Source organism: Lycorma delicatula, chromosome 1 (genome assembly GCF_047948215.1).
Source record: "Lycorma delicatula isolate Av1 chromosome 1, ASM4794821v1, whole genome shotgun sequence".
In the NCBI taxonomy this organism is placed as follows: Eukaryota; Metazoa; Arthropoda; class Insecta; order Hemiptera; family Fulgoridae; genus Lycorma; species Lycorma delicatula.
The window spans coordinates 61160980-61180241 of NC_134455.1; the positions used below are offsets into that span (position 1 = coordinate 61160980).

General features: G+C 32.7%; 1 protein-coding gene across 1 annotated transcript in view; it reads right to left on the reverse strand.

Annotated features, from left to right (window-relative positions):
* Positions 1 to 19262, reverse strand: part of LOC142317519 (spatacsin-like) — a 185104-nt gene that overhangs the window by 10620 nt on the left and 155222 nt on the right. The window contains exons 28-31 of the mRNA XM_075354080.1: positions 14257 to 14386; positions 10853 to 11065; positions 5794 to 5947; positions 2497 to 2690 (exon numbers count right to left, since the gene is read on the reverse strand). Coding sequence (XP_075210195.1) covers positions 2497 to 2690; positions 5794 to 5947; positions 10853 to 11065; positions 14257 to 14386 — 691 coding nt within the window. The remainder of the gene's footprint in view (positions 1 to 2496; positions 2691 to 5793; positions 5948 to 10852; positions 11066 to 14256; positions 14387 to 19262) is intronic.

The window sequence follows — 19262 nt, forward strand, 5'->3', positions numbered from 1 at the left end:
GATTCTGAGAGACGACGGATTGACCGATGTTGATTTCGTGTGACAGAATCTTGTAAAGCTTGAACATTCTGTGGTGTACGGATGGTTCGCTCACGGCCTGGAGGTTTCTTTTTCATTCCCGAACCAGTTTCCTCAAAATTAGATATCCATGTTTTAATTGCATATGCTGATGGAACACGGTCGTGCCGTCCCAGATTAAAATGATGGCAAAATTCTCTACGCGATCCCTCCCCACTGTCATTGTTTTTGTAAAACACTTTAATAGCAAATGCACATTGCGCACCACTCCAAGGATCCATGACAACTAAATGGCAGGTTAGGTTAGAGAGGCTGGCGCCACTTATCAAGTGATACCAATCGCCCATGGCTACCAACACAACTTATAAACAGGGTGTTTACACGGTGTTTAAACACCGTGTAACACCCTGGTGTTACAGGGTGTTTCTTTGAATCACCCTGTACAAGGGTTTTTTTTTTCAAGGTCCGATCGGTCACAAAATTAAAACCACAGTGAAAATATAAAATGTTTAATTTGTAACAAGTACTTACATAGTTACGCTATTTCTCTACATAGTCGCCACTTGGATTTAGATATTTGTCATAGCTTGGTACCAACTTTCCAATACCCTCGTCATAGAACGGAGCCACCTGTGTTTTCAGCCATGTTTCTATGCAGGTCTGCAGTTCAATGTCTGTGCCAAAATGTTGTCCTTCTAGCCAGCATTTCATGTGAGCAAAGAGGTGAAAATCGGTTGGAGCCAAGTCCGGGCTGTATGGTGGGTGATCAAACACTTCCCCCAATGAAAATGCTACAGGAGCTTCTTTGTTACAGCTGCAGTGTGTGGCCGAGCATTGTCATGGAGAAAGACAATGTTGTCATGCCTGATGACAACATTCCTCTCCGCTTATTCTGAATAGCCCTTCGTAGATGTTGAAGAGTCGTGTAGTATGTCACGTCCATCAGGGTCGTGCCACGTTCCATGAATTCCACCAAGAGAACTCCATTCTGATCCCAGAACACAGTAGCCATACACTTTCTGTTGGAGAAGGTTCGCTTGAACTTTTTTGGTTTACAGGGAGAATGAGAATGCATCCACTGTTTGGATTGTTCTTTTATTTCTTCAGTTTCGAAATGGACCCATATCTCGTCCCCTGTGACAATTTTGCTCAAAAAATCTTCTCCTTCATTGTGGTAGCACTGGAGAAACATTGAGGAGGCGTCCATTCTCATTGTTTTGTGATGGTCGGACAGCATCTTGGAAACCCATCTCGCACACAGTTTGCGGTACCGAAGTCTCTCACTCACAATGTTGTAGAGAGCTGACCTTGAAATTTCAGGAAATGAATCACTCAATACAGAAATTGTGAACCGATGATTTTCTCGAATTGCCTCATCCAATCCCTTAAACGAGATCATCGGTTGACACTTGCTTCCTTCCCTGACCGCCTGCATCATGAACATCTGTACGTCCTGCTTTAAAGTTCCTGCACCACTGTTGCACTTTGCTGTCACTCATTGAAGTTTCACCGTACGTATTACTTATTTGTCGATGAATTTCAGCTGCATTACAGCCCTCAGCCTGAAGAAATTGAAATTGTTTTCAGCACCTCACACTTGGCGGGAGATGCTATTGTTGTAGACATGTTTACGTGCTAGCTGCGTGTTCAGAATTAAATGAAGTGACGTGGCATGACTGAAGGCCATACTAGAGACGCTGCGCAACACATATGCACAAAGGTTCATCCGATTTTTGTGCGGGTTTTTATTTCACGGCGATCGGACCTTGAAAAAAAATAACCCTCGTAATTTTGCTGCTTTATTATACTTCAGATCATATGAGATCTAATTGATGAAAACAAGTATATGTTTAAATTGTGGGGTTGCAAGATAAAAACTTTGTAAATAATGAACATACATATCTGATGTTATATGTATGAATTATCAAGCCATTGATATTTATAGTATTTCAAAATGCTGCTTCCTGATATGATCTACTCTGGGAAGATTTACCTAATTAGAATTCCAATATTGGTCAAAAAACTGTTTATATTATTCACTGTTTAAAATATGAACTGTCTGTAATATAAAAATAAAGTCTAAATCACATTAACTATAAAACAAACATTAAATCAAATTTATCTGATTCAGTTCAAAAATTATTTAATGCCAGAAAAAGTAATTATTCTGTGCAAGTTAAAATTTTCAAAATTAATACCTGCTATTGTAATTGGTTAACTGTTCCCAAAAAAACATATTTATGCCATACTGAAAGGATAAGTTTTTGAAAGAAGATTATGGGCTAATGCAATATAAAACGAATAGATTAAATGCAATGTATGAATCTTCAAACAGCTTAGCATTGTAATAAATGTCTAGCCTACCTGAATGTTCATTTAATTATAAAGATAACCTATAAATAGGTGATAGAAAAAATGTCAATACAAAGTTTGGCCAAAGCTAGAGATTTAATCTATGATCTGTAATTGCTTTCGTACCTTATACTGCATACCAAATCTGTTAGCAATCCTGAGAGCAGAATAAATATATTGCCCCAAACGAGAACTGTGAATTGCAATTTCGACTAATGAATTTACAATTTGCAGTGTACCTTTTTGTTCTAAATTTTCATCTGTATTAGTATCTTCAATATCCCCAAGAAGACTGTAACTGCTTGCTGTACTAAGTGACACTAAATAAAATCATATAAATAATAGTTTAGGCTATATCTTTCACTGTATACAAATAGTAAATACATTCAAATAAGTGCCAAAGCAAAATAAATTTTTAATGAATACAACATTCTATTTTTAATAGAATAAAATTCACACTCGCTTACACTAATCACCATACACTTTATACTAATCCCCAGAAATATAGCAAACTAATAAAACAGCTTACATGAATAGTTTAATCCTGGGAAGGTATAAATAACATACCTTATAATAATGTAATACTTTTGAATATATCAATTTAAAAGGAATATTTTTATTATTTAAATCATTCTCCTAGTGCAGAAACTATGCATTTTTATGAAAAAATATATGATTAATATTGATGTTTTAAGACATCTAATACAGTCTTGCTGCATTCCATCAACCATCCAAAAAATGTGAAAATAACTCAAATGACCCTAGTTTTAATTTTTCTTTAGCTAGAAAGGAAAATGTTTAAATGTTCAATTATTTTATTTTTTCACAGTCAATAATGAAGTTATTATACCTTTTCTCACTTTATTTAATATATTTGATAAATTTTTATTCTAACAGAGTGGATAGTATAACGCTTACAATTGTTATAAAAATTATTTTTATGAGAATAAAAAAAACAATGCAATGTTTGGAATATGTAAAACAAATTGTTGGGGATATAGGATGTGGGGGTATATCGTAATGAAACAACTGGCACTGGATAGGGAATCTTTGAGAGCTCCATCAAACCAGTCAAATGACTGAAGACAAAAAAACCAAAAAACTAAACAATTGTTTTTATCTGGACATTTCACGAATTGGGCAGTCAATTTTTTTCTTTTATGATGTTTCAGCCTCGAAGAGCCTGGGCCTACTCCACAACACCCCTCTGCTCCTTCTCTCTTCTCTCCTAAAGGCCATCCTTCTCTGTCCTCCAATTTGTAGCTTACATTCATTCTCCTTTTGCCATTATCATTTTGTATCTGTTTTATAAAAAACAATTCTGTTGTGGTCCAAGGTGGTCATGGAAAACCAGTTATTTTTGTATAGGATGTTAATGCTAGCCCATGCCTGTACCAACTTACTACCAACCAAGTAATTTTTTATTTGGGTTTTCTTCTCCTAATGACTGAAAAGCCGACTTCTATCTACAAAGCAGCAGTTCTGAGTTTAGTCAGCCTTGGGTATTTTATTTCTCCAGTACTCCCATATCTGGAGAGCACTTTTTTATCCACAAAATGGGGAGAAGCTCAGTGGCAGGGAAATCAGAAACTCCACACAAGAGAGCAACCATTGGGTTAAAGTTTTTTTTTTACTATTTACTTAGATAACCCACTTTGATATGAGTTAGAGGTTCTGTTGTATTAATCTGTTGGTTATTTGTAATCCTCTAGTAGCATGTTAAATTTTCACTCTTTTTCAACATTTTAATGCAATTAAGATCTTGTATGGAACTTCCAATATAATATTGTTGCACTAAATAGATTCTTTGGAAACACATATCCCACTTATTAATTTGCTCCTTCATCTTTATTATCATCCTTTATTTTCCAGTGAATATATGACTTTTATTTTGTAATACTGCTAACAATAAGTAATTAATTCTTTAGAATGACTATTTGTAACCATTTTTAAGCACTTTATAAATACATAATTTTATATCAGTAATATAATCAAAATTTTTATTAATCAATTTAAAATCACTAAATATGCCATAACAAAAGGTATATTTAATTTGTTGGTAATAGACAACAACCAGATTCACTGTAATATTCGTGTTATAAACAATATGTGTTTGCTAATATGGTATGAAAATTAGTTATTCTACTTTACATTGTACGTTCAAAGAAGAACTTGCCACATTCTTTAAAAAAATATAAGCTGAATAGGCATTCCATATTTTCTTATAAACAAAAACTAAATATAAGTAACAGTTGGATATATATGTCATTGAAATTAATCTTTTTAAGATTCATACATTAATAGAATTTAAAATATATATATATACTTTTTTTTGATATTCAAATAATTCAGTAACATTCTGATCACTGTGCTAATAAAAACTAGTAAAAACTCAAATTGCATGAAATACAGACCAGCAAAACACAGTAATTAGATAATAAGGTAAGTTTAACTAATCTAATGTGTTTTGATAGTTCATATTTCATATAATATACACCCTTGCATATATTTATCCATGTTTGTGTATTTATTCACTTTTTCAGAGATTAATAAAGAGATATCCAAAGTTCTTTTGCGAACTTACACAGCTACAATAGGTTGCTACAATGAAACAGCTACATCCCAATGATTGTGTTGTTTCAGGTCACCAAAATCATCATATATAATGGCTCAAAAACAATATTAACACCACAATTTTATATAGAATATAAATGTGAATTGCTCTTAAAACTGAAATCAAATCAAACTTCAAACTGAAATGTTTTGCATTTCAATTATCAATATTAGATAAATGATTTGGAAGTTATAAAAAAAAGAAATTTTTTCAGGTAAATTGTAATTATTTTACCTTTTCAACATATTTCAAGAAAAATTGGGTTGATTTTGATGATTTCATTTCAATCAGAATAGCTCAATGGATACATTTTATCTAAGATTTTTTTATCAGTTATTGATTCTTGAGATATTCAAAAGGGCATTTTTTATTTCCCTTATTTTATTCTCTCCATTTATCTAAAAAATCACCGACTTGATGCTGATGAACCATACATCTTGAATATGTTATGAGAATTTAAATTAAATATTTTTTGTTTCAATTTTTTTAAATTTTATCAAAAGATCAGTACACAAATTTGATGGTTAGCAACATTGATGATCCATCGTACAATAACATATTTGAAAATATTGTGTTGATATGATAACATCTATTGATATGTTGATACTATCAATACTTATTATTAAATAATGCTAAATTCTTACAGGTTGAAAATTCAAGATGATGCCAAAGATCAAACGTCTCCAAGATGAAGAGAATGTCATTATAGCAGAAAAACAGTTTTACCACATGAATAATGTTTTAACCTGTTCTCCTGGTATTTATTAGACTTAATGAACACTCTAAAAACATAATCATGGATTTCTTACTTTTCGACAGTGAAGATGAGAAAGAATCTGGAGAATAACAAATCTTTGATAAAGATGAATTATCTGATAATAATTGAGTGACATCCTGTGGTAGGTTACTAGGAGAATATTCGCCTTCTGCTAATCCAAGGCAACCATCCAATATAAGAGAATCCTGAAAATAATCCCCTTGTATGAAAATATATAAAGAAACATACATTCTTAAATTAATGGATAAACAGTAATGAAGATTTATTTTAAATCTAAAAAAATAAAGTATTGGTACAGAAATTAGGGGTCCTACAAAATCAATATACATTTGGTGTAAATACACTTGTAATATTTCATGATAGAAAAAAGCAAAATTCAATAAATAGAAGAAAACATGTAACAACTGCTGATGAGCCTTGAGCCAAGCTAAAAATTAGAGTAGAGAGTTACAAATGAGAAGACATAATCAGCGTTATAAGATTCACCTCTTCGTAGGAACTTCATACAATATGATAAATAAAAATAAAACAAAGAATTATATATAACAAAAAGGAAAATAATGGCCACTTAGATATGAAAAAGAAAAATAATGCTTTAAAATTCTCTAATTTAAATATAGTATTGCAAAGGATGATGAATATAAATTATTTTTAAAAAAAATTAAAATAAGGTTAGCAAAAAAATAAAAACTTATATACAAAAGAAATCTGTTAGTGTCAGACACAGATTTAAAAAAAAAAAAAATGTTTGTGTCGAGCATTGCAATTCATTTTAATGAAAAGTGGACAACAATAATAAAATAGGAAAGTTAAAGAAAGAGTTAAGTTAAAGGGTTACTGAAATAAAATCTCAGAGAAATACTATATTTATATATATATATTTATAACTCGTGAAAATCAAAATCCTCATGTAGTTATATAAATATATGTATATATATATATATATATATATATATATATATATATATGCTAATTATATTGAAAATATAAAACTTTAGTGACAACAAACAAATTCATCTTGTAATCAATCACATAAAACAAAAACTCCATTAAATATTTTAATTCATACATTAAAAAATTTTGCACATCATTCATCACACAGAGCGAGCAAGATCTCATGAAGTTCTTAGTATAAAAAAAGTATAATTCAACTAGTTAATATACCTTAATTTTTTTTTTAATAAACACAAAAACTAACCAACTTTTGTTGTAGGTTAGTCAGTACAATGTGTATCTTTTGTAGCTCAGCAGACATCTCAGTAATCAGTAAATTATCATTAGCAGACATAATTTAACACTTGCCAGGTGTTTAGGAGCTGCGAGATGGTTATTACACATTGGCCGGTTTAAGACAGCGCAGGCAGGTCCAAAAGCCAGCAAGAGGAGGTTGATTATGGCAGCTGTGCTGTCATCACTTATGTATGCAGTTCCGGTCTGGGTGGATGCACTGGACCAGAAACAGAATGTGAAGAGGCTGGAAACAGAATTCATATGGATGCAGCATGGATCCACAAAGACGGCGGCACGACAGCTACTACTGCAAGAATAGACCTTTGGGATGCTTTGTGAAAAGGCGCTTGGACTCGATTGCTGATTCCCCAGTTTTTCATTTGCTGACTCAGTTCCTTTCGGGGAATGGGGAATATGGAACGTATCTCTTCAAGTTCAAGTGTCGGAACTCTTCTCTTTGTGTTTATTGTGGACAACTAGACACTCCAGAACATATGGTTTATAGATGTGAATGGTGGCTGGGTCGTCACTGTTTACAAGAGCTAGACTGGCTGATGCCAGAAAACAAGGTGGGCCATATGCTCTGGGGTCAACGACAATGGGAGGAAGTGTCCAGATTGATCATGGGCATCCTAAAGACCAAACTGGAAGAGATGGCGGAATGGGGTCCTGATTGACCAGACTGGTGGTTGATATTGGCAATGGGGCTCACGGACTCCAGACGGTGTAAACGAGGATCATTGCATTACTATAGTCACCACTGTCGATATTGAAATTCATTGTGTTAAGTTTTCTTTTTTGTAATTGTATATTATTTGCCATTTGTGTCTCATTTACCCTACGATATGAGAACGTGATTTTATTGTACTTCTTGTTGTGCATTATTGCCTGCTGGTGTTTATCATTTATTGTGTTAGACTAGGTTTTGATATGTACTTGTCATTTGTCATCTATTAAGGAGCCATGAATTTATCGTTATAACTGATATCATTTACCCTACGATATGAGAACGTGATTTTATTGTACTTCTTGTTGTGCATTATTGCCTGCTGGTGTTTATCATTTATTGTGTTAGACTAGGTTTTGATATGTACTTGTCATTTGTCATCTATTAAGGAGCCATGAATTTATCGTTATAACTGTTATTTTTTAGCGTAATACGACGTCATGCGTTTTTTTTATGTCTGACAGAACATGGATTTTATTAGCTCTTTTGTTGTTTCACTGTGTCTTGGAATTTTGCTGTACCTAGTGTTCTTTAATTTTCTTGATGTTTTCTTCTTGCATTATAATGTGTATTAACTTCTGTTTACCTCTTCGCCTTGACCTACTCAAGACTGAGTTTTCCATGGGCAGTGGGTTCTTTAGCAATCCTTTTTTGTGCCGCACATACATGGTGGTAAATCTTTTATTCTTTGAAAACTATGTGAATGGTGGTTTTATAAGTGTATTCGTTCTATTTCTATATGTTAGGTTAAGTTTTGTTCATTGATATTTTTCTTTTCACAGGCTGTCTATTGCCTTTTTATTGGGCATGAACTTTTGTCATGTAGACCGTCCTATGAGGGACTTATGAGGTTGGTTTTATAGGTGTTTTCATTCTTATTTCTATGTTAGGTTAAGTTTTGTTCATTGATATATTTCTTTCCATGGGCTGTCTATTGCTGCCTACTTGTTGGGCATGAACTTTTGTCGGGTAGACCGTCTATATGGGACTCATGAAATCCCTGTCATTTTATTGTGTCTAGATGTAGGTTTTTCTATTTTTCTTTACATTTGTTCATGTTTTTTCCTGCTGTTATCCTATTGGGTCTTAATTCCATCATCACTGATTTGAGCTTTAGACTGTGATGTCTAATATCCAGGGTGTAATTATCTGGATGTGTGGATGGGTGTGTATGATAATTTAGGACTGGTGAAAAAAATAAGGTCACCAGGGGTCGAATCGTGGACACATGTAGGGACAAGGGAGGCAGCCTCATTGCTGAGGGCGTTTCTAGTCCATCCACATACAAGAGTGGTTGGATTGGAGCACTCCGATGATGCAATAAGGACCCTCAAGTTATGTGAGATGGGCATGCAATTCAGAGGGGGTATGCATGAGGGTGCATACCCGGACTCTGATTAGGTTGTAGGGACGGGAAGGGCAGCTCTTCTGAAGAGAGGCATCCGGGCAACTGGATACAGTTGTCATGATGTCTCAATGAACCAGGAGGGACCCCCATTGGCAGGGCAACAGTTTTAGTTGTATACACTAGGGTGGGTTATTCTACAGCCACGTCACTCAGGGCCAACCAAGGCAGCATCTTCTAGGTGATTATCGGTTGCCCCTGTGTGGTTAAAAATGGTAAAAAAAAAGAAGATGTTAGGAGTATCTGCGACATTATCAGACCAACAGCATCAACAATTTTCAGTTTTAAATCGTCCAAATCTCAAACTTTTCTTTGGTACACTCAACTTTTAATAAATCCCTAAGCAAAAAATTTCAAGGAGTGATATATGGACATCTAGGTGACCACACAGTTGGACCTCCTCGTCTGATTCAACTTTAGGAAAAGTGCTGTTCAAGAACATAGTAATATCTTGATGAACGTGTAGTGAAGCACCATCTTGTTGGAAACTGAAACCTGCAGAAATCTGAGGAACAGCAAATTTCTCAAGCATGTCAAGGTATGTGTGTCCTCTCGCAGTGAGCTCCATGAAAAAAAAATGAACCAATTATGCCCATTTTTGTGCAGTCCTAATCAGATGTTGACTTTCAGCATGTCCATTTCATTTTTGATTGCTGATGGGGGGTTTTAAGTGCCCTAAATTCGATAACTGTGTCTGTTAATCCCTGCAGGTATGAAAGGTTGCCTCATCACAAAATAACAAACTATTAAGATAATCAGGATTGCTTTTGATGTGGTGCATTATATCTGCAGCAAACTGATATCATAGGCAGCAATCATTTGGTTTAATGTAATGAAGGAGTTGTAACTCATATGCTCACAAATGGAGCCACTTATGAACAGTTCTGTGAAAAATGGAATGAGGAATTTGTAATTCATAACTAGCCCACCTAACTGACTTTCCAGGATAGTCAATGAATACATTTACACAGTCTCAGGCAATGATCCACAGTCTTTTCACTAACTGAAACTTTTGGATGATTTCCAGTTTATGAAACCAAGCTCCCAATCTGTTAAAGTCATATCCCACTAACGAAGAGACTTGGATTTAGGAGGATTGACATTCCATTCAGTTCATACATATTGTTGAATTTGTGTAACTGATTTAGACTTTGCTAACCAAAGCACACAATGAACCTTCTGTTGTGGGATCCAGATCTTGACTGACTACTACTAACTACAATTGCATGGTGACTCTGCTTGCCTGTACATGCGTATTCTGCTGAACTTGAGAGTAAACTGAACAAATCTTGGAGATATTTTCTATCAATTACGCCTATGTTTAAGAAATTATGACAACTGGTTTTGTAAATATAGGCCATTACTTTTGGATACCTTTAGCCCGGACATCCTATATAATATTAAATTGAAAGAATAAATAGCCTTTTCAAACCTTTATAAGATATTTATAATGAGTTTGTAAATTCATTATAAATATTTTCATGTTATCTATCATATCAAGACTAAGTAGATGCAAGCAGTCAACCTGTAACTATTCAGCAAGTGCATCAACTTAAATAAATTTTCTTCTTCTTTAAATTTTATTTAACAGTTTGTTAATTAAAACTGGTATCTGAAATAAAAATGTTTCATTTTTATATTGTGATTATTATTAATTTCAATATATGAAGACTATTTTCATATATATATACATATGTATGAAAATAATTACTAATGTTGTTAACTTACTTTTGTTTTATAATGGAAAACTGCTTCTAAACACCACACAGTTGCCAAATCTCCAACTTCAAGAAGCTTACCAATTAATAAATCAAGTTTATTAATTTGGATGCTAGTTAAGGACTTTACAGACTTTCTTTTAAACCATTCTATTGTGTCAGTTGTTATAAGGTCCTTCCTGAAGCACTTTAATGGTTTAAAGCTAGACTCCTCAATAGCAATCTGAAATTTTAAAAAATATAAGCTTTAAGGTTTTCTATAGGTTAGAATTTAGAAGATTTAAATTTTTGCATTTATAAACTACAGATATGTTTTTTGTCTTAAAAATATGGTTATTTCATAACCTTAAAGCGAGGTTACTAAATACATATTTAATAAATGTTAGAACTACAGCATTATATCAGTCTAGCATTTAATACATAAAAATATGCACTGATCAAATTTGAAAAAAAAATTGTGCAAGGGTTAAATATATTGAATGAAAAAAAAAATGATTGAATGACTTTTTTCAACTGAAAAATTGCATCATAGCAGTTTTTTTAAATAAATTTTTGTCATCAAAAAACTTTTTTTTACACAATTCTTATATGTTAAATATCCAAAAAGAACCGTTTTACTGTATTAGAATATATACTTCATTGATGAGTTTCATGTAATGTATTTAAATTTTTTATCTCTTTTGATGAAGTTTCTTACAGTTAAAATTTATAGAAGGAAGTATTTCGATAACCTATTCAAAAAACAGTACAAAATTACAGCAAACTCAATACTTTGATAACACAAGCCTGCAAAAATTCGGGTAGTGGAATGTTTTTTAACTTTTGATAATTGATTTCTACATATTTTTTAGCATTGAATCCAAAAATAAATTTCATTTTTTTTCCATCACGTCAGGATTTTTTGCAAATTGCAATTTCAAAATTTGTAAAATTGCAAAAATGTGACAAACAGAGATAAAACAGACATAAGACATTCTTTTGTTTTATAATAAATCAATATAATATATTCATTCACTTTTTTGGCTTATACTATGCAATCTTATAGCTAAACAGTAGAGTGTCTGAAGAGAATGACGGGGGGGGGGGGGTTATATGGAAGAACTTGGTTGACAGGTTGTGACAAAACTTAACAAGATGTAACATGTTCACTGGCAGCTATCCGTGCCACTCATACACCATGCAACTACTGTCAGTGCTGTTTCAACCATCAGCACGCATAAATTGAGTTTTTTCCGTCCTCCATGATCAAACATGTTTTTGTCAGTGGAAAGTATATTTTCAGCCCTAAAGCAAACTTTCCATTTTCAAAATGGCTTCAAGTGGCTCCAAAAATTCTACAGATTCTTTTTGTAGTTCGTTTTGTAGATTCTGTGGTGATTAATGGTGGAAAGGAAAAAAAGAAATATAACAGGTTTTGTTCAACAAGTACACCTCACATATTTAGGGGTGAAAATAGAAGATCAAGACAAAACTTGGACCCCAATATGTTTGCTAGACATGTGTTGAAGGACTTAAACAGTGGTCAAAGGATAAACAAGAAGTGTTCAGATTTGTAGTTCCAATGGTGTGGAGAGAGCCACAAAATGATACCAATAATTGTTACTTTTGTTTGATTAGTGTTCACGGTTTCAATTTGAAGAATAAAAAAAGAATCGTCTACCTAAATATGCCATCTGCTTTATGCCTTGTTCCTCATGGTCCAGACATACCAGTGTCAATTCCACTAGAAAAGTTACCTAAAATAGATGGTTCCACAAGTGATTTAAATAAGGATAACATCGAGGAGTACGAATCCAGAGATAGGAGTGCACCAGAGTACACCTATTCACAGTGTAGAACTAAAAGGTTTGGTTTGAGACTTACATCTGACCAAAGACCACCCCATATGTATGTATATATATATATGTTCATTTTTGGCACAAGGTCAAATTTAAAGGTCATTTAGAAGTCAAATATCGATTTAGATTAAACATTTTTCAAACAAAACTTACATACTTCTCACCATACAATCCAAATTCAAGGTCGAAATATGCATGTTAGTTGTAAGAAAATCAAATTCCAGTCTAGACAACCCACTTCAGATAGGTACTGTAAGTTGAAATTATCGCTCTTCAAAAAAATGATTTTGACATAATTGCTGTTATCCTAAATATTTGGTATTCAAAGTTTAAAGAACTTTCAGTGACTTGGCATGAGGTCTACTTCAAAGGACACTTGGAGGTTAAAAATCCCATTTAAAAAAAAATGTTTAACAGAAAATTACTGGAAGCCAAATCAGGGCTGTATGGTAGATGGTTAAACAACTTGATTTGGCATAGAGTGCGTACTGCAGTATGCGAACGAGTATTGTCATGAAGTAAAACAGTGCCTGAACTCAGCATGCTGTTATTTGTTTTGTATTTCTCTTCACAATTTCTTCAACGTCTTGCAGTAAGTTTCAGTGTTAATTGTCACACCTCTTTCAATAAAATCAACCAAGATCACATCTTTACAGTCACCACAACAGTGTTACTAAATTCACAGGCAGTATAGTTTTATGATGAGGGTATTCAAAAACTTGTTAACAAGTGCCATAATTTGGACAGCAATTATGTAGAAAAGTATGATGTAAATAATAGATTGTTTTTTTTATCAATTGACTTTTTTTTTTAATGAATCTGAAGTTACTTTCTGAATAATAGCTTTTGTTTTATATATGTATATATATATACTTCAGAAAAATTTTTATTTCATTCATCCTACATAAAAGGCATGTATTAAGGCTGTAGTGGATGATTAGAATTGGAGGTTACAGTGGTTTAGATATTTTTAAGCTTAAGTTACATGTTTAATTGGAACCATCTAAAACAATAGTTATTTGTATTTTCAAAAACATATCTTAATTCAAAAACATCGTTTAACAAACTTATTTAAGTGTTTGACAAGTATTTTTTATTTGACAATTATTATTTATTATTGTTTCTTTACTAATTTATTATATATATATATATTACTTTCTTAGTATATAAAAGTAATTTTTTTTTAGCATTTTCTTGTTTTTCAATTTTTATATTTTATCAATCAATAAATGTATAGAAACATTAGCTAAACAATGGGGAATCAAGCTAAACAATGAACGGAATCATTCCCCTTTCAACCACATTAATGATACTCCTACTGCAATGATTTACATCAAAAGTTGTGAATAGTCTAAAACAGTTGCATACAGAATTTTCATATTTAACAAAAAAAAAATCTTTCAGCCAGGTTAAAACATTTAAAAAAAATAAAAAAATATGAGAATTTTCCATTTTATTGTCGAGTGGTGACAGAACAAAATACAGTAACATATTTAAGTCTAATGAAGTGCAGTTTATTAAAAATTCAAAATTACAAACTGCTGATGCTTAAAACAAAATGAAATTGTCTTATTACCTCAATATTAAAACTTTCTTGGAGAAAGCACATGTACATACTGTAAAGTAATAATAACTCCTGATATTTTGTTGAATCATTTAATGGTTTTGACTTCAGCCATTTAAGAGCATATTTTAATAATAAGTATCTAAAAAAATCAAAACAAGAAATCATCATGAAAAATTATTTTTTGATAAACACACATGCAACAAATATATATGTATGCACACATGAACACATGCGTATACATGTATAAACGAAACAATATAATATTAAATAAAAACAATTAACTATGATTTATTTATAAATTGGAATATAACAAACTACTAATTTCCTAGTAGTAGAAATATAATTTGTTAATCAAATAATAACAAGTAAACTCAGGAAATCAATAAATAGCATTACAAAATGTAAAAATATACACTGCCTATATCACAATTCCTCCTCTATGAATCATGAGACCTTGCCGTTGGTGAGGGGGCTTGAGTGTTCAGGGATACAGAGTAGCTGGACCGAAGGTGCAACCATATCGGAGAGGTATCTGTTGAGAGCCAGACTAAGGAATGATTCCTGAAAGAGGGCAGCAGCTCTTTCAATAGTTGTTAGGGGCGTGAGTCACAATGACTTAAACGGCCGTATCAACATCACTCAGTCCTCTGAGTACTGCGCAGCTGAAAGCAATGGAAAACTACAGCTGCTTTTTTTCCAAGAAAATGTGGCTCTCTGCATTTTCAGATAGCAATAATGGAGGCGCCTTCCTTGGTAAAATATTCCGGAGGTAAAATAGTCCCCCGTTCGGATCTCCGGGTGGGGACTACTAAGGAAGGGGTAACCAGAAAATTAAAAAATTACATTCTACGAGTCGGAGCGTGGAATGTTGGAAGCTTAAAAAAGGTTGGTAGGCTAGAAAATTTAAAAAGGGAAATGGATAGGGTGAATGTGGATATAGTAGGAATTAGTGAGGTTCGGTGTGAAGAGGAAGGCGACTTTTGGTCAGGTGATTTTAGAGTAATTAATTTAGCGTCAAATAATAGGCAGGCAGGAGTAGGTTTCGTGATGAACAAGAAGATAGGGAGGAGAGTGGAGTATTTCAAAACGCATAGCGATAGAATCATTGTAATAAGGATAAAATCAAAACCTAAACCGACAACGATTGTTAACGTTTATATGCCTACAAGCGCCCATGATGATGATGAGGTAGAGTGTGTATACGAAGAGATTGATGAAGCAATCTTGAGATGAAGCAACACGTAAAAGGAGATGAAAATTTAATAATAGTTGGAGATTGGAATGCAAGCATTGGAAAAGGCAAGGAAGGAAATATAGTGGGCGAATACGGGCTGGGCAAAAGGAATGAAAGAGGGGACCGACTTATAGAGTTTTGCACGAAGTATAATTTAGTAATTGCCAACACCCAATTTAAAAATCATAATAGAAGAATATACACTTGGAAAAAGCCAGGCGATACTGCAAGGTATCAGATAGATTATATCATGGTTAAGCAAAGATTTAGAAATCAACTCGTTGACTGCAAAACTTACCCTGGAGCAGACATTGATAGCGACCATAATTTGGTGATAATGAAATGTAGATTGGGGTTTAAAAACCTGAAGAAAAGTTGTCAGATGAATCGGTGGAATTTAGAGAAGCTTGAGGAAGAGGGGGTAAAGAAGATTCTTGAGGAGGACATCGCAAGAGGTCTGAGAAAAAAAGATAAGGTAGAAAATGTAGAAGAAGAATGGGAGAATGTTAAAAAGGAAATTCTTAAATCAGCAGAAGCAAACTTAGGCGGAATAAAGAGAACTGGTAGAAAACCTTGGGTTTCAGACGATATATTGCAGCTGATGGATGAACGTAGAAAATATAAGAATGCTAATGATGAAGAAAGTAAAAGGAACTATCGGCAATTAAGAAATGCTATAAATAGGAAGTGCAAACTGGCGAAAGAAAAGTGGATTAAAGAAAAGTGTTCAGAAGTGGAAAGAGAAATGAACATTGGTAAAATAGACGGAGCATACAGGAAAGTTAAGGAAAATTTTGGGGTACATAAATTAAAATCTAATAATGTGTTAAACAAAGATGGGTGGAATATATTGAAGAGTTATACGGAGGAAATGAATTAGAAAATGGTGTCATAGAGGAAGAAGAGGAAGTTGAAGAGGATGAAATGGGAAAAACAATACTGAGATCTGAATTTAAGAGAGCATTAAAAGATTTAAATGGCAGAAAGGCTCCTGGAATAGACGGAATACCTGTAGAATTACTGCGCAGTGCAGGTGAGGAAGCGATTGATAGATTATACAAACTGGTGTGTAATATTTATGAAAAAGGGGAATTTCCATCAGACTTCAAAAAAAGTGTTATAATTATGATACCAAAGAAAGCAGGGGCAGATAAATGTGAAGAATATAGAACAATTAGTTTAACTAGTCATGCATCAAAAATCTTAACTAGAATTTTATACAGAAGAATTGAGAGGAGAGTGGAAGAAGTGTTAGGAGAAGACCAATTTGGTTTCAGAAAAAGTATAGGGACAAGGGAAGCAATTTTAGGCCTCAGATTAATAGTAGAAGGAAGATTAAAGAAAAACAAACCAACATACTTGGCGTTTATAGACCTAGAAAAGGCTTTCGATAACGTAGATTGGAATATATTGTTCAGCGTTTTAAAAAAATTAGGGTTCAAATACAGAGATAGAAGAACAATTGCTAACATGTACAGGAACCAAACAGCAACAATAACAATTGAAGAACATAAGAAAGAAGCCCTAATAAGAAAGGGAGTCCGACAAGCATGTTCCCTATCTCCGTTACTTTTTAATCTTTACATGGAACTAGCAGTTAATGATGTGAAAGAACAATTTAGATTCGGAGTAACAGTACAAGGTGAAAAGATAAAGATGCTACGATTTGCTGATGATATAGTAATTCTAGCCGAGAGTAAAAAGGATTTAGAAGAAACAATGAACGGCATAGATGAAGTCCTACGCAAGAACTATCGCATGAAAATAAACAAGAACAAAACAAAAGTAATGAAATGTAGTAGAAATAACAAAGATGGACCACTGAATGTGAAAATAGGAGGAGAAAAGATTATGGAGGTAGAAGAATTTTTTTATTTGGGAAGTAAAATTACTAAAGATGGACGAAGCAGGAGCGATATAAAATGCCGAATAGCACAAGCTAAACGAGCCTTCAGTAAGAAATATAATTTGTTTACATCAAAAATTAATTTAAATGTCAGGAAAAGATTTTTGAAAGTGTATGTTTGGAGTGTCGCTTTATATGGAAGTGAAACTTGGACAATCGGAATATCTGAGAAGAAAAGATTAGAAGCTTTTGAAATGTGGTGCTATAGGAGAATGTTAAAAATCGGATGGGTGGATAAAGTGACAAATGAAGAGGTATTGCGGCAAATAGATGAAGAAAGAAGCATTTGGAAAAATATAGTTAAAAGAAGAGACAGACTTATAGGCCACATACTAAGGCATCCTGGAATAGTCGCTTTAATATTGGAAGGACAGGTAGAAGGGAAAAATTGTGTAGGCAGGCCACGTTTGGAGTATGTAAAACAAATTGTTGGGGATGTAGGATGTAGAGGGTATACTGAAATGAAACGACTAGCACTAGATAGGGAATCTTGGAGAGCTGCATCAAACCAGTCAAATGACTGAAGACAAAAAAAAAAATGTCACAATTGTATCACACAGTTAAGAGAGCACATACATTTGAATTTGAACTGCAAAATGCAACACACACAACAAATGGTTACAATAAATGTATAATAATTATGTACAAAAAATAAACAAATAAAAATAAAACAGAAAAATCGGTAATATGAATAGTCACTAAATAACTTTAACAATCACATTATTAATTTCATTTTAATAAAAGCAACATTATTTTTAACACATTATTCACATATTATCTTAAATAATACAGTACTCATTCATTTAAGGCCTATTAATAAAAAGCATAGTATACTAATTTGTGCATTTAAAATATAATCTAAGGAGTGAAAAAGGGTACAGATTTACAAAGGAAAAACCTAACATTGGTAAAATCTTAGATCAGGTTACCTTTCCTCATGTATATCATTATAAAATATATTATTACATCAAATCTAATTTGGAAATATTCTAAAGGTTATCTACATCATTCACATTACCATTAACATTTGAAATTTGATAAAAAAATTTTAAATCAACAACTTTGAAATACCCCAAATAACTTTAAATGTTAAATAAACAATCAATTTATTTGAAAAATAATCAATTATTTCAAAAAAGTTTATAAAAACTCTGGGACCTATATAACAGAAATATAAGAATTAAATTATCCATCTGAAGAGTTAAAAAAATGTTTGCAAAATTTCAAAATATTTGGTGAAATAGTTTCAGAGGAGTTTGTGAGTAAAGTTTTGTACACAGTTGGCCGAAGAAGGTTGGTTATGCTTGATTTCATCAGGCTCTGCCCAAATATGCTATTTGTATAATCATTAACACTTATATTCTCAAGCATTTGAATAACTATACTTATCTCAATGTTTGAATATTAAAATTATAAATTCAAAATGAAAGAAAATGTATCTAAATAAGTTTGATGTGAATTACACATGTTTTAATACATTTACATCTCAAAGTAGTAAACACTTGACACTACAAGGAGTTGCTTTTAGTATAGTTAAAAAATCTGGTTCAATATGGACATCTGCAGACCACGCATCTTAATATTTCCTAAAGAGTCTTCTTTTCTATTAAGTGAGGAAAAATGCTATGCTGAAAACAATTTTTCTATTTGTATCCCTGCAACAAAAGAACTACATATAAGATATCCTATATTCTTCTACCCTAATGGCACTTTCACTGCTATCTGAAACAATTTGTACATTGTTGCATTGATGTTTAAGTGATTTCAATACAATGATACTTCTTTGTATGCTTTGTAATGACAGATACAACTTTGCATTATAGTATAAAAAGTTTCTTTTGCAGAATTAGAAATTTCCATACAAAAAATACTGCA